At 44.8% G+C, this 22,555-nt stretch overlaps 1 protein-coding gene and 1 long non-coding RNA gene across 16 annotated transcripts in view; one reads left to right on the forward strand and one right to left on the reverse strand.

Annotated features, from left to right (window-relative positions):
- Nucleotides 1–10,609: 10,609 nt before the first annotated feature.
- The window catches only part of LOC136515611 (uncharacterized), a 33,912-nt gene continuing 21,966 nt past the window's right edge, over nt 10,610–22,555 (reverse strand). The window contains exons 1-9 of one of the 13 annotated variants that reach the window (XR_010773966.1): nt 14,352–14,599; nt 13,969–14,255; nt 13,634–13,756; nt 12,406–13,503; nt 11,939–12,090; nt 11,753–11,846; nt 11,462–11,554; nt 11,209–11,349; nt 10,610–10,855 (exon numbers count right to left, since the gene is read on the reverse strand). This is a non-coding gene — a long non-coding RNA (uncharacterized lncRNA). Of the gene's footprint in view, nt 10,856–11,208; nt 11,350–11,461; nt 11,555–11,752; nt 11,847–11,938; nt 12,091–12,405; nt 13,504–13,633; nt 13,757–13,968; nt 14,600–22,555 lie in introns of those variants that run through there. The other 12 variants (XR_010773957.1, XR_010773951.1, XR_010773965.1 and 9 more) reach the window with 12 other exon arrangements.
- LOC136483267 (uncharacterized) lies at nt 19,320–22,002 on the forward strand. 3 transcript variants are annotated; one of them, XM_066480280.1, is made up of 5 exons: nt 19,320–19,339; nt 20,087–20,239; nt 20,325–20,390; nt 21,371–21,464; nt 21,619–22,002. In XM_066480280.1, exons 2-5 carry the CDS (start codon nt 20,163–20,165, stop codon nt 21,706–21,708), a joined length of 327 nt encoding a protein of 108 aa, XP_066336377.1. In that variant the 5' UTR covers nt 19,320–19,339; nt 20,087–20,162; the 3' UTR covers nt 21,709–22,002. The 3 variants fall into 3 exon arrangements, 1 of the variants encoding a protein (XP_066336377.1); XR_010765395.1 differs by lacking the exon at nt 19,320–19,339 and having other exon boundaries at nt 20,113–20,239; nt 20,325–20,436; nt 21,699–22,002; XR_010765396.1 differs by lacking the exon at nt 19,320–19,339 and having other exon boundaries at nt 20,113–20,239; nt 21,699–22,002.

Raw genomic sequence — 22,555 nt, forward strand, 5'->3', positions numbered from 1 at the left:
GGTGCGCTCACGTGCACCCGCTGATGAAACAAAAACCTCCCCCGCTGGCAACACGGAAAACCCCCCAAATGGTTCTGCCCGAACCACCTAGGGACTCGGGGGCTACACCCACGGGTGCGCTCGCACGCACCCGCTGTCAAGGCAAAAATCCCCCTGACGACTCTGCCTGAATCGCCCGAGGGCTCCTGTCGGGTTCATAAACCTGAGGTCCCTCACGGACTGGCTTCCCAACAAAGGCTCGGCCCAAGCAGACAATGCACAACTCATGGGCCAGCCCAAGTATCGAAGCGACAGGCCAGAAGGGCAATCTAATCACCGATCGGAAGGCCTGGCCGAGGAGGAACGGCCCCCGCCTTCTGACTCCAACCCACCTCACCGACCAGAGTGCTCGCTTCGGTCTCCAGCCTACCTCTGGATGTCCTCTCCGACCAAAAGGCCTGGCTAAAGCACTACTTCCGACTCTGACCCCATGTCTTCGACCAGGGGTATGCAAAGACCCTACTGATGAGGACATGACACCCATGTGTCGATGAAATATGGTCGGCAGTCTACCTAGGGGTATGCCCAAGGTAGTAGATTGTTGGCAGACAGATGCGCAATCCACAAACAAGATGGTGACGCAAGACAGACACGAGGTTTTATCCAGGTTCGGCCGCCAAGAAGGCGTAATACCTACGTCCTGCGTCTGATTTGTATTGTTGTATGTCAATGAGAGATGTTTTTTAGAGGGGTCCCCTACCCACCTTATATAGTCTAGAAGGCAGGGTTACAGATCTAGAAACTAATCCTAGCTAGTTACAATTGCCATACATGGCCGGATAAGGATTCCTATTCTAACCGACCAGGATCTTGCTTGGTCACCAAATCTACTTTGACTCCCCACACGGGACTCCGAACAGGTTGGCCGGGCCATGCATCATCTTTTGGTGGACCGAACCCACTGATCCAGGCCGGCCCAAGCCTAGCCATAAGGGTATAGGGGTTAATACCCCCACAGCTAGTCCCCGAGCACCATGTATTATGCTGTGACACGCCATTTTAACCTTCTCCGACAAGTAAGGCTCGAGTCCTTGACATCTCTGACCACCGTCGTCGCTGGAGAAATAGGTTGTCCGAAGAATGTATGGTGCTCTTAAGAAAAAAGAAAAAGATTTCTGTCCTAGGAAGTGTGCCCACTTGTATTTCAGAAAAGAAATGTAAGTGGTCTTGAAGCGTAGCGTCCTTGAATCATCAGAGGCGTAGGGGTCGAAAAACAAACATATTCACCGCAAGGTGAAGTGTGCCCACTTAGTCCCCGAGCCTGGTAGTAGGTGACATAGTCACATGGTGCCAGGGTCTAAATAGAATTCCCAGTTAAGTTGAAAACCCAATTGTTGTACAGACAATCCGAGATGCACCGGCAGGTGCATCGTACCGATGTAGTCCCCGAGCTTGCTAGAAGGTGAAGTATGAGCCTTGTAGCAAGGTCTAAATAAATGTCTCTCAACTGTATGTGAGTACAAATCGCATGTAGCCGAGAAGTACCATTCTCCGAGCAGTGGTCGGGACAGTCCCCGAGCACATTAGTAATCCTTACAATCATTCAAAGCACAAGGGTCAATTAAATAAACACATTCACCGCAAGGTGAAGTGTGCCCACTTAGTCCCCGAGCCTGGTAGTAGGTGACACAGGCACGTGGTGCCAGGGTCTAAAAAAGAATTTCTACTGAAGCCAAGAATCCAATCGTCGTGCAAGCAAAACAAGATGCACCGGCAGGTGCATCGTACCGATGTAGTCCCCGAGCTTGCTGGAAGGTGAAGTATGAGCCTTGTAGCAAGGTCTAAATAAATGTCTCTCAACTGTATGTGAGTACAAATCACATGTAGCCAAGGAGAACCATTCTCCGAGCAGTGGTCGGGATAGTCCCTGAGCACATTAGTAGTCAGAGCAATCCCCGAGCACGACAGTGGTCGGAGCAATCCCCAAGCACGGTAGTGGTCTGGGCAGTCCCCAAACACAGCAGTGGTCTGGTCAGTCCCTGAGCACAGCAGTGGTCTGGGCAGTCCCCGAGCATTGTAGTAGTCTGATCCATCCTTAAGCACAAGACATGCAGCGAAAATACGAATGCCGCTTGTATTAGTATTTGGTGTATTTATTTATCTCCTTTCTCTGTCAAGTCCAGTCTGACACGTCTGGTTAAAAAAGCAGACGGGTATAGTACGTCACTCTGTCTTCTTGCTCTTTTCTGGCAAACAGTCGCTTGGCACCTGTATGGAGGTGCGTCAGTGTGGGCCCTCTTACACTATCAACGAAGAGGCGCATACACTGGTAACGAAGGGGCGCGTTTATTGGCATAGATCTCGAGGTTGTGTGAACAACTGTCTGCGGCGCGTGCACACGTCTCCCAAGAATCTCGGGCGGACAAAACGGCGGAGATCTTTGTTATTTATAATATAGACCTGGTAAGTTACTTGTACCGATCCCCATTGTCATTCGCCGCCGCAACCTTCTTCCTCCTCTCGCCAAACCCTATTCCTTCGAAAATCATCACCAATCCCCCCGCCACCGCATCCACCCCCTTAGTAAGGACAGATTAATGGTGAAGAGAGACGCCTAGAAGAAAGGCGGAGTCATGGCGAAGGAGTGGTGGAAGTCAAGGAGTAATGAGCAAACCATCGAAGACCTCATCGCCATGGGAGTGCTCCACAACAAGGCACTCGCAGGATGGCGTGCGCCGGAAGGAGAAAGCTTCCCCGATCCACAACCAGGTGAGATTGTGGTTTTCGAGGATTTCTTCAAATGGGGTTTTGGGGTTCCAGTGCATCCTTTCCTTCAGGGTCTCTGCTTGTATTACGAGATTGGGATTTGCAATCTGCATCCCAACTCGATTCTTCTTGTCTCCACCTTCATCCATCTATGCGAGGCCTATGGTGGCTTCTAGCCCCATTTCGACCTCTTTTGCCACCTGTTCTGTCTGTGGAAGAAAGGGAGCGGCGGCTCGAAGATAGCCGGAGGCGTCTACCTCAATCTTCGTGATGGCATGAAGGCCCAGTACTTGCACTGCCCCTGGAACACCTCGCTGGATGAATGGTCAAAGAAGTGGTTTTACATCCGCGAAGAGCCGAACACAATCACCCTGTGCGACATGGGGTTGATTCCGGAGAAAAAGAACAGCTGGTCGGAGCGGCGTATGAAGAAATTTCCCAGATGCTCATGTTTCCTATGTATGAGGAAAAGAAAAGAGAAAGAAAACTATGAGAACGTGTGTAATAGTATTAAAAAAAACTCAGTGAGGACTGTACCCATAGGGCGACACATGTTCATATGCATGCACACTCACCCAGTGCGTTTTTTTTTTTTTGTACATAGACCTTCTCTACATGTACGTGCATCATGTACAGCTAGTAAATATTAAATTTCAGCATTTTCTGACATTTTCAGGTCCTACCGTCTCTACACCACAGCATCATGCGAAGCAACATTTACATTTGTTTTTTTTAAATCATTTTGTTTATTTATATATGGTATGTACGTATGTACTAGTAGCATATGCGTGTGCTTCTTCAGACAGCTTTTCATTTAGCCGGGCGTGCGCACTGTAGTACCGTACGCCACGCGTGTCCTTTGCATGACCAAACTAACCAGGGGGCGTGAAGTTAAATCACACGACTGGGCGGGGGCGGGGGCGAGTGTTCGCGCCGTCGTCTCTCCCGGACTGCTCCGGCTGGCAGATCGAGGGGCAACGCCGCTCGCCATAGATTTTCGCTACAGCCGGTGAGCAGCGCTGTTCATGTTCCAAACATTAAACGAAGAACGTGCTACCTAACGACACATCTTTCTGCAGGGGTTGCAGCATATATATATACTTACTAGGAGATCGAGTATTGCCATCAACGTGCGAGCTCCCTGCCGCCGTGCTGTGCATCTTACCGACGCTGGACTGGACGGACCTCTTGGGCTTCCTCAGCCCGCGTTATTATATTATTATATCAGGTGAGCATTCGTGGCCTCTGCATATCCTTCCATGCATTTGAGGTTGAGGAGCTCTAGTTTATGTTCACTATGTTTATGAGCGTCTTTTTCTGCAGTTGTTCATCGATCTTTCCTCCATGGCCAGTTCAGCATACGTCAGCCTCTTGCTGCTGCTGGTAGTGGCACCTCAGCTCTCTGGCATCCAGGTGTCAGAACCGGGAGAGATAAGGTAAGTACTGTATGCATCATGCTCTCTGGCTCCCCCCTTTTTTTTTGGCTTCGCCTTCTTAACAAGCCCTGTCAAATGGGATAAAAAAAATGACTTCACTCCTAAAGCTGTCATTTATTTGGTTGTTTATTGATGGGATATACTGTTTGAACTCATGATTTGTATTTTACTTGAAGTACACACACTAGGACCTTCAATTTAAGAACAATATTTGTCAATTACTCTGCGTTCTTTTTTACAAGGCATAGTTTAGTATGTCACGGTCTCTGAAATTATACTTTGATCATTTATTTACATTATATTACATTATTTATATTTACAAAGTTGTGGTAGTTAGATAATATATTTAACGACAAATTAATCGATCCAAATTTATATTATAATAACTATAAAGTGTTAGTCAAATTATTGGTAAAAGATTATAAAGTTTGAATCTTGATACATGTGTACGTTTTATATATATAAAAAAAAGAGAATGGAATGAGTAGTATACAAGAGAGTTCACGTTAATCTACACCTAATAATAAAAAAGCAAAATTTCAGCCTCGTTCTTGGTTTGGGCCGTTTTTCGTCTGGCCCATTCATCGTCGCCCAACTACCGGCCCACTCGCTCGCCCCAGTCCACTCCACCCATCCGGTCAATTTTTTCAGCCCAATCCACTCCATCAGGTCAATTTTTTGTAGCGCTAATCGTTAGCTGGGCCTGGGCTGGGCGCGACGTCGTACGGGAAAAATCGGCCGCGACAGGAAAACGAGCCAAAATTTCAGCCACGCGAGGATTCGAACCGTGACCTCCACCATGGAGATAACAGTTGCTAACCGCCAGCCAATGTAAACTCATGTGATAGCAAACGAATCGTTTTCTATTTAGCCTCTAACACCTTCAACCCTTTATAGTGAATCTCTTTTTTGCTTTTTCCTTTCCGATTCCGTTTTTCACTTGGTTCTGTCTTTTATTTTTGTCTGTTTTTGCTTCTACTTTTTTTCTTTTTCAAACCCTTCATTTATTTATTTTTTCATGTTTTTTCCTTCTTTTCTCCCAAAGTTTCCGTCTACTCTGAGTTTTCTTTCCATAGTTTTTGTTTTTTCTCCAAGTGTACCTCTCGTTTTTGTTTCTTACTTATGCTTCTACAAGCCCTACTAGAAATTTGATCTCTAGTTTCAAGCTTAAAACCTAGGGCTAAAATTAAACTACCACTAGAAAAGTCATAAACTACTCTATCTAGAAGTGCACTTAAGGTTTTTCTAGCATGCTCTAACTTGCTCACAACCAAAAAGTGTTTTGTGACCTAGAGCCCATCCTATGAGCTAGTCTATAACTTGTTTTGCAAGGTAAATGTCACACGAGTAAACCACAAGAGAAAGCTATAAAGAGCTCAAGTTTCAGAGGGCAAACTCTTGGAGACACAACGATATATCCCATGATATTGATTGCTAAATTACAAGCCCTACTCCACATTGGGGGTCTAGCGAGGTACGCTCCTGGTCACCTATTCCAGTCGTGGTGTTTGGTCAACTAAAGACAATGGAGTCACAAAGTTTCCTTATGCCACTCAATCACTACTATGATGTTGGACTACTGCGCAAAGCCACCGCCAACCAAAGACAATGTTGTGAGTTACCAAGTCTCACTGTTGCCACTAGTGTCACTCAATTTGATCACAACGTCAAATACAAACCACGGGCGGGTGTGAGTCACATAGTCTCATCACCTGTAGTCGATTTGTCCACCTAGATGTCATGTCCACAATAGAGCTTCTCCACACGAGGAAGGGGCCTCCTCATCCCTTGCACACCGACACGCCATTGCTCCACCCAATAACAGAGGGTCGCTGCCCTGAAGGCCACCACACCTACTAGAAGGTCATAAAGACTGCAAACCAAATCACCAAGATACAAGGGCAACACATTCCAACCACTCAAAGCTCTCAAGATCTAATGCCTAAATTAAACCTCACAATGATGTACTATAATGTCTATCTTAGGCCCTAGCATTGGATGTGGTTTTTGAATGACTTGAGAGGGTGGATGGAGTGTAGAAACAATTGCTCTAACTTGTAATAGCCTTATGGCACTCCAGCATGCTCAAGCAAGTGAGGCAGCCTCATATATATTATATATAGCCCCATCCACCTTAAAGAGACCTTGGAGAAAGTATGCTAGTTTTTATGTACATAGTCGTATGATTTGCTAGGTGGTCCTAGATACCGCACCATATCAACCGGCAAGGTATATTCTGTAATCAACAATTGAATATTCACTCGCTGACATTGGGCCCTCTTCACCGGATGATCCACCACCTTGTCATTCGTTGTCCACCGTATCATCTGACAAGGTATCAGATATCTCTGAAGTTTGCAAAAGAACTAGGCAAAGAGCACAAAAGAATAAGACCCAAATCCTCCTCATCATAATCTAACTCCATAGCCTGTAGATATAAAACGATCTTCTTGATGACTGAAAGATGGTTAAGCATAGAACCACCCTTTTCGCAACTTGTGTGTATATAACTTCATCTTCATATGTATCTTGTTTGTCAAATCTTTAAGACATGCAAATTGACTCTAACTTGAGCCATAAAGATGCTGCAGTTTTCTCCTGCAAAACATCTTGCAAAAATTATTTGATAGATGAAGCTGGATTTGAGTCAAAGCCTTATTATCTTTTCCCTTCTCCTTCTCGGTCCAAGACTTTGAATCTTTGTTACCGAATTTATCAAGAGCATCATCGACTTCTGACTGTGTAAGAATAGCTCGCGTCTTGACTTTCCATAAAGCGAACCTTGTGTCGCGATCTAGTGGTGGAAGATCATACTTCATCGACATGATGAAGAAAATAACAGCAATAACCGGAAGAAAAATAATCTGCAAAAAAATTGGTACGCTTCGTGTGCACGAAACAATTAATCTGCAGCCTGGTAGACTCGTGTGTGTACACCTAGCAAAAGATTACTGAAGAACTCTTCTGGTGACTCGTGTGCACTTAGCAGTAAATCTTGAAATCTGATTTTCCCACCACCGAAATACAAGAACAAGTTTGTCACCGCCTTGTTTATTTTTTTGAAACAACACCGCCTTGTTTATCGTGCGCTTCAACTTTGATCTTTTGCTCTTGATTTCCGTGCCGCATCAACAATGCTGAATTGACCTCATGGTCAGGAATGCAGCGGCAGCAGTAGGAGCAGCAATAGCACTGATTTGTCTCCACTTCGAAAATGTCCCAGCGCTGACTACTTTTAAGGGGTGTTCAGATTGGATGACTAAAATTTAGAAGGTGTCACATGAGGGTGTTATATAGGGTGTTTGGATACTAATAAAAAAATAAATTACAGAATCCGTCAGTACTCCACGAGATGAATTTATTAAGTTTAATTCATCCATCATTAGCACATGTTTACTGTAGCACTACATTGTCAAATCATGACCGAATTAGGCTTAAAAGATTCGTCTCGCAAATTAATTGCAAGCTGTGCAATTAGTTTCATAATTAGCTAGTCTATATTTAATACTTCATACATATGTCAAACATCCGATGGGACAGCGACTAAAATTTAGGAGGGAAAACCAAACACCCCCTAAATTAGCAACTCAGAACCAGCGGCGGTTGGATGGCTCATAACATATAATTTGCTAATAAATGACTATTTCATTTGAATATTACACATACCGTGGCCACTCCGTACGTTTGGGCAAAAACTGAACGAGGACAAAACAGTAACAACGCACAGAGAACTCACATAGACGAGGAACCATATAATATATTTATTAATCTTGTGAGTACAAAGTTACAAAATATAGGCCTCGTTTAGATTGCGAAAAAATTTCAACCCGATAAATAGTACCACTTTCGTCTTATTTGGCAAATATTGTCCAATCGTGGACCAACTAGGCTCAAAAGATTCATCTCGTGATTTTCAACTAAACTGTGTAATTAGTTATTTTTTTACCTATATTTAATACTCCATACAAGCGGCTAAAAATTGATGTGATGAAGAGAGAGTGAAAAAACTTGGAATTTGGATGGCATCTAAACAAGGCCATAGTAAAGAATCACGGTGGCTTTCTCTTTCTTCCGTCTTCTTGTGTATCAATGCTTCGGACTCGTAGAAAGTTGCGTAGTTTGTTGACTCCCGGGACTTGTTGGGTGAGATTGGTTAATTACATCCGCTAGTTGAGCTTGTGGAACACCTCAGGTTAAGCTATGCTTTATAGTTTCGACATCTCAAAATTCTGTAATGTTTTTGGCAAATATGAGTCTTGTTGCCTTGTTCGTGGCAATTTCATGAACTGAGTATCTCGGTATTTGGTTCTTGAGAAGGATCACTGAGAAGCCTTGCATTGTTGGTTCCTTTTTAACATATACTAATCTAGTTTTCTAATTTGTGTTGACAGCGTATTTGGCATACCAACCCTGTCCATGACCGTCGACCCTGACACTTTGTGGTTGGGTGAAGTGATTGACGCAGTAGAAACGAAGGCTGGAATTCAGCAGTTATCTTTTCTGGGAGGAAAATTTAAGCGCTTCTTTCTTCAACGACACCGCAGATTAATTCAGTTGGTTCTATTGGGTCCGGATGGCAGCATCAGTACAAAATTGCTTTTTAGGTTCAGCGACCTATACCTCATAGGGTTCGCGAATCGGGATGATCATTGGTTTGTGATGAAGGGAGCCGAGGATCTGATGCCCGGTGCCACGGTACTGCCATTTGGATATACATATAAAGATCTCCTACAAGCAATCGAAGGGCACTCAACTAAACAAAAACTGGCTAACTTGGCCCTAGGGATGGCTCCGACATTGGAAGCTGTCAGCACCTTGGGTACTAACGACCCGTCTAATCTCAATCCTAAGGTTCCGTCGTCATTGGGATTGTTCGCTGTAACGGTAGCGGAATCGTTAAGGTTCTTACCGATCCGTGAAAAGATTGGTACAATTTTGGAATCAGGAACTATAGGGTACCTTGATGAAAAGAAATATAACGACTACATCAACAACTGGGCCAAAATCTCGATGTTATTGTTGTGCTCCCTCCATGGCCGCCCACTGGGAGATTTTAGGGGTTATAATGATCTGAAGGATATCGATATCGTGGATGATCAACAAGCAATCAATGTCATCGCCATTCTGCTACGGCCCAGTGGTTACAATCCTGAGGATCCGGAGGCATCTTGTGATGATAGATAAGTGGTGCAACCTAGCCAGGGACTTCTCTGAATGATGTAACTGCAGGAATGCAAATGCTTAGCTGAATAATATAGTGGATCTCAGATGTAATTGAAGTCAATGGTAGCGTACCTCTTTGAAGCTGCAAATAAAAAGAACCACCAATTACATAAATGGATGTAATAACAGTGAATTGTACGTGTCGTTGTTCAACAATATGAATGAAGTATTTGTTTTGGCGATGACAATGTTAACAGCGGTATTTTTTTAATATATATATATATATATATATATATATATATATATATATATATATATATATATATATATATATATATATATATATATATATATATATATAGATAGATAGATATTTAATGACATGACAATGACATTGCATAGGCGCATGTAACTTCGTTGGATGGATGTGATTCTGTTGTGCTACTGCCCTTGCTGACGAGAACAGTGAAAAATCACGCGGATTATTGGCATAGAAGAAAGTCAGGCGTGTTTTCGACGATTGATAGATGGATCTCTTGGATATGATCCTTTTATATAAATTGAGGGTGGTGGTCTCATCACAGTAGGAAATTTATTTCACACGTAACACTTTACAAGTTTCCCATGAGATCGGATAAAAACCAGCTTACACTAGTTTCTAGAACCGGCCTAGGCTGATTTTTACTGACCGCTACGGAACCCTTCCAAAACTGGTCCATCCAGGTTTTTTATGAAAGTTTGCAATTTTTCCCAATTTCATCCAAATTTGATGATTTTTGTTGTTTTCTTGTATGCACATGTTTTCCAATCTATCTTCAACTTACCAGTCATATTTTGGTTGTCAACATATCCGTCTACTTTTAAGTAAACCATATGCAAGTTTAATAACACATGACAACCATAGCTGTGATGTCTAGTTCATTGCCTTTTTTTTCTGTCTAAGGCACGATATATAAATCGCCCGTACTGTTCTAAGGGTGACATGTCTATATATATCGATTGTCTTTCAAGCAGCTCTAGGCATCCTGCTTGATTTTCTTACAGCGAGCATGCTGTAGCTTGCGTCATTGTATCTTTGGTCAAGCCCCGAAAGACACCTTGGATGGAAGTATCTGGAGTCTTGCTTGCTGCACTCGGCTCCATCTTTATTACTAGGAAGATAGGCGCGCTCCGCTGCGCCCGTTCGTGAAGCATATGCCTATATATATTTGTTTAATTAGCTATCCTTAGGCACTAAGCTTCATAGCATGAGCATAACGCAACCGTGGGCAACTTCAATTTGCATTTTATGAACATAAACCTTGTCTTCTCTCATATATGGCAGGTACTACAACTCTGAATTTCTGAAAACTCAAATATTAAGAGAAGGCCTAAAGGGGGCAATACACTGGGAATGGTTGTTTCCTCATACATTAGTACTTGCATTTGATGTAAAAATGGATCCGTTACAGACTATCTCGATGCAGAAACCTGACATGCCGCTAGCCAGCAAATAAACGGCTGACTAAAATCTGCAAGAAATGTGTGACCTTTTGTCAGATATGTTGAATAGGGGCGTAATAACAAACATAGACACGTAGTAACATAACAAAACGAAGTGAATGGAAAACTTTCACACATCCGGGAAATGATTCCACAATTTAAAGACAGCCACATATGAGTTTATCCAAATCCAAATGGAGACATATGGTTATTAATTACCTTATTAGTTGCATCTTAACAAATACAGGAAGATGCATTAGAAGCATGGATTTGTCATTCCTCTGTAGTTCTAATTTATTACTACCATTTTGCTAGGACACAAAAATATGGGAAAGAATAAAGTTATAACATCTGATCAGCAAAATTTAATGACTACTATCACCTTGTACTTGTACTTGACCCAGACAACACTGACCAAGAAGCAGGGGTGCGCCTTGGTCAAATAGCGTTTAGGATGGAAGGCTTCAGCATCCTAGTTTGATAAAGGTAATTACAGTTGTTTCTCTTGGACTGGCATGTCATACTACGAAATGAGCAATGAAAAAAAAATATTGGACTGCCATGTCATGCTATGAAATGAGCAATGGAAAAAAATAATGGGTAAGGTAAATTAGATGGTTTTCTTTTTTTAATACCTTGTGTCGGTTTGGTAATTGTAGACATGATGCAGATGCCTAGTGCTTGCCCTGGCAATCTGTATGTTGATATGGCCGCATCCTCAAAAGATCCTGATGCCATTTGCATGGAAGGGCAATTCAGTAAAGAAAGAAAAAGGCTTTTCTAAATCTGATCTTTTGTATATTTATATAACATAGTTTCATAGTTAGATAACATGATACAGTAAGTAATGCAGCTGCTTTTTTCCGATGTTTCATAATTAGATAACGTTAGTAAGTCGAGCTGTTTTTTTTCAGGAGAACACGTACATAGTACGATGTTTCGCTGTCACTTCCAGTTTGATGCTGATGAAGCACGCAGGCCAATGGTGTATTATTGCGATTACTAACTGTCTCCAAATAACTGCAGAACAAATTAGCTAACACAGATAGCTTCTTTGAACTAACAATCAAATGCTACATGCAGAAAGAGAAAAAGGTTTGATGTATCTGAACCTGATGGATGGAACAGATGGAAAATTTGTTCCCATTGTCTTCTAAATCAGCTACATATGAGATTTGATCGACAATTAAGGTTGAGTAAACAGAGACAAAGGTGAAAGCACATTTGTCTGAATCCAATTCTGGTGCTGACATGGGTATGGAAGCTGAAAATGCCAAAGGCAAAAAGAAATCAGCAGTTTCCTTTCTAGGACTGCAAATAAATTTGGTAAACCTAGTCATCCATACTATTTCATTTGGTAAAAAAATATATTGACATTGTTCAGTTGGCATGAGTATACAGAAGGTAAAATAGAAAAAAAATATTTTAGAAGCAATTCTAAACAAGAATCATAGTGTGTCTCCTTAGTTATATTAGCATAGTAATTGTCATGTCATACATATTTGGAAGCAAAAAAGATAGGGCACAAATAAGCAAAAAGAAAAATTAAATCAACAAATTGAAAGGTCGAGGAGACTACCTCAAGTCTTGAAGGTTAAGTGAAATTGTTGGCAGAGCCTTATTAGATAATTTGTGGAAAGCTCTGTAGCACGGATACGTACTCAATAAGCTGCTTGTGCTGATTTGTACGACTGATTTGTTTAGAGAGAAAAATACTGTACCATGGCTAATAAGCCGGTTTATAAGCCGACTTATAATGGCAGCCGAACAGAGCCTTAACTGCCAATGCGTGAAAAAGGATGTCAGTAGCATTAACTAAAAAAACATGGATACTCAGGTGATGTACCTGGTCCAGAAAGCATACAAATGCATTCAGAAACCTCAATACGCATGTGATAGAAATGTGTGTAGTTGTTTGAGCATTGAGCCATTGACCATATCACAATTGCAAGAAATAGTATAATAAAACAAAAGATGGAAACAAATAGTGTATGATAATCATTTATTCTTGACATAAAGCAATTTGGCAGTTACTCGTAAGACATGGACCATGACTAAAAGGGACAGATAAATTTCCAACTCTCAGCAACCTTGAATTGCTATCATGTGTCAGTAGGAACAATTAACACTCTTGGCTACCTAGGATTTATAACATCTCAGTAGAAATAAAGGTGTGAGCCCTACTTTAACAATTGTAAGTAGTTGATTTAGTAATGACTGGAGGGGTAGCGCAGCAGTGGATCCAGTACCATGAGCTTGGCCTAATTAACAGTATAGCAGTGTAGATCAGTGTTTTAAAGGCGTCGCCTAGGCGACGCCTAGGCGTCCAGGCGTACCCAGCTCGCCTTGGGAAACAGTGGCGCCTTGTCGCCTAGGCGTCGCCTAGGCGCCGCCTAGGCGTCCAGGCGTACCAAGCACTCGCTGGACGCCTAGCCGCCTTTAAAACATGGGTGTAGATTAATTCATGAAGGTCTTGTCTTTGGATCAAAGGGTAGGGCTTCAACCTGAAACTATGAAGGTAAATCATAAAAGTGATAATGACACTGAACCCTAATATATCTAATCACCAAACTGAAATTGAAACATGCTAATAGGAATGGATACTGGGGTGAGGACATTTATTGATTTATGATCGCAGACAGCAAGTCACATGGGCAGCAAGCAACAGTCTCAAATCCTTGTGTACCGCAGCAATAATTTGGGGAAGAAGAAAAGCAAAGCAACAATTAAAGAGAAGATAACGCATCAGGGCCTACAGGGACCTCTCCTCAAATGAAAGGCTGGAATGACGTGAGGAGGGCCCTTACCAGCACAGGCTGGAGGCGTCCTAGACGCGAAGATGGCCTTGGTGCTGTCGGGGATCGGGGGATGGACCAGCGTGGTTCTTTCAGCAGCGGCCGGTGGCGCTGAAAACCGCTGCTCCGGAGACACTGAGTAGGGCAAGGACGCAAGGGAAAGGTGAGAGCGAGATAAAGTAGGCCAGCTCGGTGAGGCGGCCATGCGACAGCGGAGCGTGCAGCCGCGCCGTCCTGGTTTGCCACCACGGAGACTGATGCGCATAGAGGCGGCCTTCCCCGAGCTCCGCCAGCCAATGGAAATGGAGGATATGGGGAGGGAAGAGGGGAGAAAGGAGAAATCTCACCGTGCGGCTGTCGCTGGTCATTTCAATGGGCATGACCGAGGAGGTGATGGCGACGTCTGTGCTGGATCCGACGACGAAGCCCCCATGGAGCCATCGCGCGTGGCGCAGGAGGCAACTGCACCGAAAATGGTCGTCTGACCCACAGCGACACCGGCGAAGCAAAAGCGGCCACATCGACGATGGTAGACTGATGAGCGTACATCTGGCAAACCGGATCTGGCCACCGAGCGGCAAAGCGCAGTCGAGAAGTCAGAGGTTCTGCGGTGCCTAGGGACCTTGCGGCGCCCCTATCGGCCGTGAGGAAGAAGGGGGCAGGGCTCCCTGCTATGAGCGGAGAAGGCAAGGATGCGGCAATGGCCAGAAGAAGTGGAGGGAGGCAACACCTGTAGGAGGCGGATTGCGCGAGGCGAGGCCGATGACAAGTATGGTCCTCTTCCAACTTGGGGGAGCAGTGGCGGCGGCGATCGGGATTCAGTGTTAGGCGGCGGAGGTGCCAAAGGCGGGGGCGGAGGAGGCGACGGAGCCTGCGAGAAAGAAACGACGGGTAGAAGCATGATTTCGCACCGCAGCGCAATTCATTTTGCGTTGAACATTGGGCCACCAAAGCACAAGGTCCCAAAATCAGGTCGGGACACGCACGAACACCACGCAGGCGCAACCCTATTCGGCGGGACTGAAAAATACTGTTCCAGTTAATTATTGTGAGAGAAAAATATTGTTCTAACAAGATGTAAATAGTGATTTCGTGAGAGGAGAACCAGCCAGCCAGCTGGCTTAAAGCCAGCCGAACGGGCCTACAATAGCGTCTGAACACGCATTAACACCGACCGGAAAGACCGGCAACCAGGAGCACGGCATGGCAACGTGGCAGACGCGGATTGGAAAGCCGTACCTAAACAGTAGGCAGGATGGCCGTGAGCGCGCGGATTCTAGAGCTATATGGAGTTTCATATTAGCAGCAACTCCTACGTGCGCTTTTTGCATAGAGGATTGAGCCCGATTCTCACCGCAATCGGCTCTTCAACTTCATTGAGAGCAAGTATAATAGCAGGCTGTAAGCCGACTAAATGCTGAGGTGGAGGAGAGAGGAGAGGAGAGAGAGGAGAAGCGGACTGTAAGTTTACAGTCGGCTTGGGCACAAGAACTAAGAAAGTCTGTGAGAGAGACAAGTGGGCCATGTATTAAGTGTAAAGAGCCAACTACTATATGAGTGGGTTGAGAGAAGACTAAAAAAACCTTACAGCCAGCAAGCCAGCTGTATTATTAGCCTTGCTCTGAGTGGGACTTTCATGGAGCCAATTATAAGAGATGTTTACTAGATGACCTCCATAGCAGCAGCAGCAACCTCCTTCTCTTTGTGTACATAAACTTCCTTCAGAGGTGACCGGACTTCTTTTCGTATTGGCGGATTCACCGAATCCGTCTATTGCTTCCTGTACTTGTTTATAAGTTGGTCAAAAGTTGATTATAATTACATTTCCTTGCTGGAATTCTTGATTTTGTTAGCCTTCCAAGCTCTAACCTCTGATTGCCTCGGTTTGTAGGTGAGCGCAGGGGTCGGGTCTTGAATCCACCTTAACTAGGCTTATTGGAGAAATCAGCCTTGTTGTTTAATGCCCTGGATAATAGCAATAACATCTCCTTTTTGCTCTCTAGCGGGAGTTTCACTTGCCCGCCTCTCGAGTAAGATTTCATGGCTTAAAGTCTTCCCAATCTTATCCAAATTACTGGTGAAAAATATGCATCCAAGACCGTACAAAGTCAAATATAACAAAAAAAGGTTATTGAGATTTCGGGCGCTCCAATCCAAGAATAGTGAATTTTGAATTATTTCAGATGGTTGAATAATATTCTGTGAGAAAAAATAAGTTAAAACAAACTGAAATAAGTGAGAAGTAGTACAGCCGAACGTCTCGAAGGTTTTCCAACATGCCTGTGGGCTGTTGGGCTATCGACTCATGTATATATTGCTCACTGTGTGGGCGATGGTGGGCCGTGTGGTTGTTGGTTGCGGCCACGGCGTTGTGCTCGTGCTACTGCTCGGTTGCGAGTGTGCCAACGGCTGTGGAGGGGCAAGCCTAATGACACTCATATGTACGTACCTAGGTCTCAAGTGAACAATTTTTTCTAAGGTTCCAAGGTTACGTACTATACTAGTATAATAATCTACATCATGTGCTCACTTAGGGTGCATAAAAGGGAGCAACTAAATTTGTGTCCAACTGAGAGGACATGCAAATTGGTCTTTTTGATGTCTATAAGCCAAACTATCGGAATATGATCAATAGTGACACGAAAGATATTAGAATTTATGAATAGTGGCATTGACGGGATTTAAGTTTTTTAGGTGGCTGATTCGGGATACAGGTTTTCTTCGGTGGCATATATGAATTTTTTTTTGTTATTTGTAGCATACCACATCCAAAGAAACGTGCGTACCACACATGCCCCTACTGATTCCCGGTAAAAAATATGCATCCAAGACCGTACATACAAAGTCAAATATGACAAAAAAAAAGTTATTGAAATTTCCTAGGGCGCTCCGATCCAACAAGGTGTGTACGGGAAAGCGTTTTCCACCAAGGTAAAACAGCCAGGCGTAGGTGTGCCGTCTTTTGGGAACAGGTTACCCAAATTGTCAAGTTTAGAGCTCTTCAAATGGTACGCGTACGTCACTTCTCTGGACTGTGCCTCCGTGAACATGAAAACAATCTCTCTGTAAGGATGGAGCGCAAGTATTTCACAATCAACAAGCCGCTCTTGTATCCTATCTTCCGTTTCGGCGTGGAGAGTACTTTCTTCACCATCATCGTCATCAGAATCCCATTCTTGTGCGTCGGCGTTGCCATCTTCAGATCGGAAAGCATTGTGTAAGGTCCAGGACGATCTTGGTGAGCTCGGCAGGGCTAGTCCATAAGCACTTCGATGTCTCAGTATCCATTCCATGTGACCACACGAGGAGGAGTCGTCATGGAGGATCCAAACGCAAAGGTGCGATTCGCGATCAAAGCATGCAAAGTAAACTCCCTTCTCCGACCTCCCTAGACGACCGCGGCCACTGCATTCTTTGTCTTCCAGCTCTCTTGGTGGCTTGATCACCTGGTACGTCGTCGTATGCTCTGACAATGATATCCTCAGTACAAAATAGTTTTGGAAATGCACGTAGAGTGCACCCCTCCAGCACGCTGAGTGCGCATGTTCATATGACAGTTGGACATCCATGTCGTCGACACTTCCTGCGGCTCCACCTTGTCGGACCAACGACCTCGCCTCCCACCGCCCCGTCATCGACGAGAAGACGCTGAGGAAGAACGGCGACGGTGGCCATTCACACTGCGAGATGGCCCTGTACGCAGGCTCCTCCTTGCGATTGCGAGTAAGCAGCATGGGGATGCAGAACACCTGGTAGTGCGGTGACTCCGCGGGATCGAAGGCGAGATAGCGGTATTGGAAGAAAAAGTGTGGATCCCCCCAGAGCGGAGACGGGGGGCACTTGGGCAGACGCACGACCCGGCCCGTGGCCGGGTTGAGCACGTCGTGGTTGATCAGGATGAGGCCGTTGCAGTGGTCGTCGATCCCGGTGGTACGGCGGGGCATCAGGTAGCCGGTGACGTCAGCGCCGGGGCGCGCGAACAGCTCCGGGCGGTCCCACTCCACGTTGAGGCAGAGCAGGAGGGCGGCCAGCGACAGCGGGAGGAGGTCGGCGCGGAGCAGCCGGCGGTCGTCGATGAGCGCGCGCCATGCCCTGCACACGCAGCGGCACGCGGCGAGCCCACGCGGCGAGGCGCGGCGGAACACATCGGCGAGAACGTCGTCGGGGATCAGCGTTATTGCTGTTGGCATTGGCACTGCCGCCAGGTCCTGCTGCTCGTCGTCATTCTGTTCCATCGAGATGGACTCGATCGAGAGATCTCTCTGTCTGTCCACGGCGCCGCTCGTTCTTCTGCGGCCGGGCGTCTTGAATGATTGATTCCACCGACCTTAACTTCCCGTACGTGTCCTATTTATGGGCGGGATATACGTACGGTGCTCGATCATGACGTCTTGGAATCGGAATCAAAGGCTGGATCAGGAGTTCACGACTCCGTCTCCGTCTCCGTCTCCGTCTAAGTCGTGTCCGAGCGCACCTCAGATCGTACAAAATTATGCTTTAAGCTGCAAGTAATCCGGCTGTCAGTGTCTCAGCGAGCACATCACCGTGGTAATTAACCTATACAAGCCCGAACGGGTTTCTCGAAGGAACCACCGTCCACATCACCCGGAATGTTTCTAGCCGTTGGATCTTCGATCGTGCGGTCCAGATCACTTGGCCCAGATTCTGTTCATAGCGGCTTCTCCCGCTTCTCCTTGGCTTCTCCCGCTTCTCCTCTGCTTCGCCCGCTTCTCTTTATAATCCATAGAAGCAAATATAAGATCAGCTTCCGCTTCTCCTTAAATCTTCGATCGTGCGGTCCAGATCACTTGGCCCAGATTCTGTTCATAGCGGCTTCTCCCGCTTCTCCTTGGCTTCTCCCGCTTCTCCTCTGCTTCGCCCGCTTCTCTTTATAATCCATAGAAGCAAATATAAGATCAGCTTCCGCTTCTCCTTAAAAAAAGCAACCGTATCTCTCCCCATCCTTTCCCTCGTTCTCTCCCGACGTGCCGGCGACCAGGGCGCCGGCGCCCCCCGCAGGCGGCGCACCGACGGCCCCCTTCCCCTCCGTTCTCTACGCTGGTGAGTCCCGATAGTCTCTGCTCTTCCCCTCCCTCTCTCCCCATCTCTACCAACGCGAGCGCGGGCAGGGCGACGGTGCGGTCGCCGGCCCTCGGCGCAGCGACGGCCGTCCTTCTCCTCCTCCACGCCCCCTCGCGCCGCACGGCCAGGGCGACCGCGACCCCACTGGTGGCCGGCGGCGCGGGCACCCACACCGCTGCCTCCTTCCGCCAATTCGTGTGTGTTCTTGTGCTCTACGAAACCCTAGCAGCGTCACGAGCCGCGGACCGCGCACGACGGCCGATACGGATGCAACTGGCCTCTCCCTCGCCTGCAGCGCTCGTACATCTGCTATAGCATGCAATTGCCTAATACATCTGTGATTTTTAATGTCTTCATGGCAATACATTTCGGTTGGCATGCAGGTTCTGCTGGTGCTGTGTTTGTAAGGACTTCATCAGCTACAGCGCCCCAAGCAGAAGACTACTCATTAGTGCTTTCTGGGAGTACAGGCAATCAACAAGCAATATTTACTTATCGCCTACCTTTCATCATTTATTATTTGTCTCTTATTTTCTTAAGTCCTTTCAGATATTGGAGGATTGCAGTTGTGGGCAGATTTCAAAAAGTGAGCAGCTCACCTTCTACCATCAAAGACCATGGCCGAGTCTTACCAAGGTTAGTCACAATGTGCACCCCTCAGGTTCTTTGATGTAATGATGCAATTACATTGTCGTTTAGGTCTCTACACAAAAAAACATAAAAGCCAAACATGATGCCTGGTTGACCGCTAGGTTTTGCTGTCATACACTAAAAAATTGTTTACGATAAAATGATAAAACTTTACATGAGGTTGATTGATTATCTTATTGTGCAGTCTAATGCTTCCTATTTTTCTTTGAAATGCCTCTAGAATGATTGGGATAGTAATGTCTTCGTGTACATGGAAGCCTTTGCCAACTTCCAGTTTCTCTCAAAAACTTTTATGCATTCTAACTGCTGTACTTTTACGTGCCTCAGGTAATTCCTTATCCTCCAAAAGGGAAAAAAAACTAGAGCAGAATGATATCCTATTCTCAGTACTCTGTTAGCTGAGCAAGTATCAAGAGAAATTAGTAATAATTATATGCTGATTCTTTTGCCAGCTTAGGCCAGTATGTCCTGCAAGCTGTTTACTGCAGTTCTCTTAACAATGGGCAAAAACTCACCTGCTTTGACTTATTCATAGTTCACAATGCATTAGTTGGACAGTTAGTATTTTGTGACATGGTGCACAAAGCAGCTTTATTTGCTGCAATACTGCATCTAATGTGTATTGTAAGCTACATTAAATTTCGCTTCGTAGATATATCAGTGCATCGATCTTTTCTGAAACCTTATTCGTCGGCTATGTGGTTGTTTGATAATATCATCTCTGTATTTCAGGGCCAAAGGAGCTCACTGGTACTGTTGATTTGATCAGACACTACAAACTGCTGCCACACCATGAAACATCTTCACAATGTTGTGCCTTGGAATTTTTTTCGGTGTTATAAATGCAAGGCCTTTAGCTAGAGATTTGTTTATGGCATGTGTAAGGTGATATATGTTTTTGGTTTACCACTGCTACCTCAACTCCATAAATTTCCTTGAACATTGCTGAAAGCCTCTCATTTGCTTGCAGACATTCTAAGCATCAAGAACTGAAGGACTTCTCTTTATCGATTGGGATACTTCAGGTCGGTTGCAAGTGAGTTTAGGATGATTTATTATGATTATGATGCAGAATTTATCATGTGAGTATGCTATTACTCCTTTGTTGACATTTAGATGACGGAAATTTACAGTAATTTGGTTCTGACTAAGGTTAATGTGTGAATGGTCACAGCTGATGCAACTAAACCATATTATGGAATTGCATGTCTGAAAGTTTATTCGATATAGTGCTTATCAATTCAGTCAGCATGGAGCCTATATTTTTGCACCACTGTGTGGGTTTTGTTGTCACTTGTCAGCTCACAGACCTTAGTCATATTCAACTTCATGCATAAATAATTGTCTATGGGTGACCTACAACTGGCTAATGCTGAATGTTTTATTGGGACTCTCTATTTTATTTTGTTCTTGGTGAACTGGCAGTTTAGGTTTACTAGACTTTCAGTTAGACAATCAGGTAAGATACTAGATTCACATAGGTTGCCACCTTGTTGTGAAAATAAGGAGAGATGTGACTGCCATTTACTGAATTCTTTCCTGAAGATAGTTCTAGGGTGAAACCATGTGCAGGTTCCTACTAAATAGTTATATCTTCGAGCACCCACATCATGCGAAAACAACGATGCTTGGATTAGGCAGTGCTTGGATGAAAAATGCTAGTCTGATGCCTCTACATCTCTATAGGACGGCAAATACTTGGTAGTGATAATTGATCGTCCGAGTTTCTCTTTTCACAGTAAGACAGCAAAAGTGTACTTAGATTGGTAATTTGTATACACAACCCCATCATTATTATTTTCTCCAGTTGACCTTATGCCTTCTGTAGTGGTGTCATGAGATTTCTTTAAGGGGGCCTTCTTTAAATACAGCATAAAACAAAGATATAGTTTTATCAGCCTTGTTTCGCCTGCACTATAACAGAATTGACTGCTGTGTTTCTACTTACAAACAACCGTTGTCCATTTCCTTGGTCCATTTAGAGAATTATCAACAGAATTGTTTCTTTCTCTGCAGAATTTCTCCTGGAATGGCTGATTTGGTTAATAAGCTAAAAGCTACGAATGTTGATGTATTCCTTGTGTCAGGAGCCTTCCGACAAATGATCAAGGTAGGTCGTGTAATATCATGCACTGGTTCGTTCGCTCTGCCTTACACTCAATTTTTTTATGGTCACATGTTGACCATATTTGAATGCCAATGATGATGAAAATAAATATCTTTTTCCCTGCACTATGGCATATGATCGTTTCTGTGATTTACAGGCAAAGCTATTGCCAAATGGACAGGATAATGTCAATGTTTCGTTCTGTAAATTGATTGATCTGGACTATGGATTTCGCAGGAACAACTAAACATGTCTTATTCTTAGAACCATGACTGGGACTGTTCCATTTGAGAAAGCACTGTCAGCCAGGCAGTCTTCAATGAAGAGTGCCTCGAGAAGAGGCCACCAAGGTAACGGCGCTTTATTCTGAACTCCATGTTAGTCTATATGGTACCCGGTATTTTAGTGTCCTTGGTATGTTATCTCCGAACTGTCACCCTGTGCCATGACGAGAATCTATTACTAAACTTATATAATCCTTATTATTTAGCCTAATCTTAATTCTTATAATGCTCTTGCAGTGTATTTATTCAGCATGTATGTTTCACAGCCAGTCGACGCGCGCAAAGGCGCGCGCAATGTACTAGTTATAAACATGCAGCAACTTTTCACCCTCCCCCTCTTTCCCCAGCTCCTAATCATGACCTCGAATCTTTATTTTCCCCTGTTGGCAAGCAAGCAGGAATGATTGCCAGCATAGTACGTAGTTGCCTAGGCCTATAGTTTTCCAAACGGGCGGCACTGGCACTACACGGCACTAGCACTTCACGGCACGGCACGGCACTATCAGGCACGGTGTCACTACCATGCCGTGCCGTGTAGCGCCACCGTGCCTAGACTCTAGCCTAGTGTAACGCCCCAGCCCAAGAAAAACGGCTAAGATCCACTCTATCGAGGAATGGACCACGCCTGCTAATTAACTCACTTGCGCTTTCGTCCTCGCTTCGCGCAAAAGGTTCGAACCGAAGTTCATTAGCTTCCCAGGGCTCGGGTTTTTAAGTTGGCTCGACCCACCCTCTGGTTCCGAGGTGGTACTAAGGTCGGTTGCTACAGTAGTTCCCGTGGCTACAGTACCGATAACCCTTTCACAACTA

The sequence above is a fragment of the Miscanthus floridulus genome, chromosome 1, assembly GCF_019320115.1.
Source record: "Miscanthus floridulus cultivar M001 chromosome 1, ASM1932011v1, whole genome shotgun sequence".
NCBI classification, from domain to species: domain Eukaryota; kingdom Viridiplantae; phylum Streptophyta; class Magnoliopsida; order Poales; family Poaceae; genus Miscanthus; species Miscanthus floridulus.

Coding starts and splice junctions, on each gene's coding strand:
- LOC136483267 (XM_066480280.1), top strand. CDS start 20,163: ATGTTGTGCCTTGGAATTTTTTTCGGTGTTATAAATGCAAGGCCTTTA. Junction 20,391..21,370: donor ATACTTCAGGTCGGTTGCAA/GTGAGTTTAGGA, acceptor CTTTCTCTGCAG/AATTTCTCCTGGAATGGCTG. Junction 21,465..21,618: donor CCTTCCGACAAATGATCAAG/GTAGGTCGTGTA, acceptor TGTGATTTACAG/GCAAAGCTATTGCCAAATGG.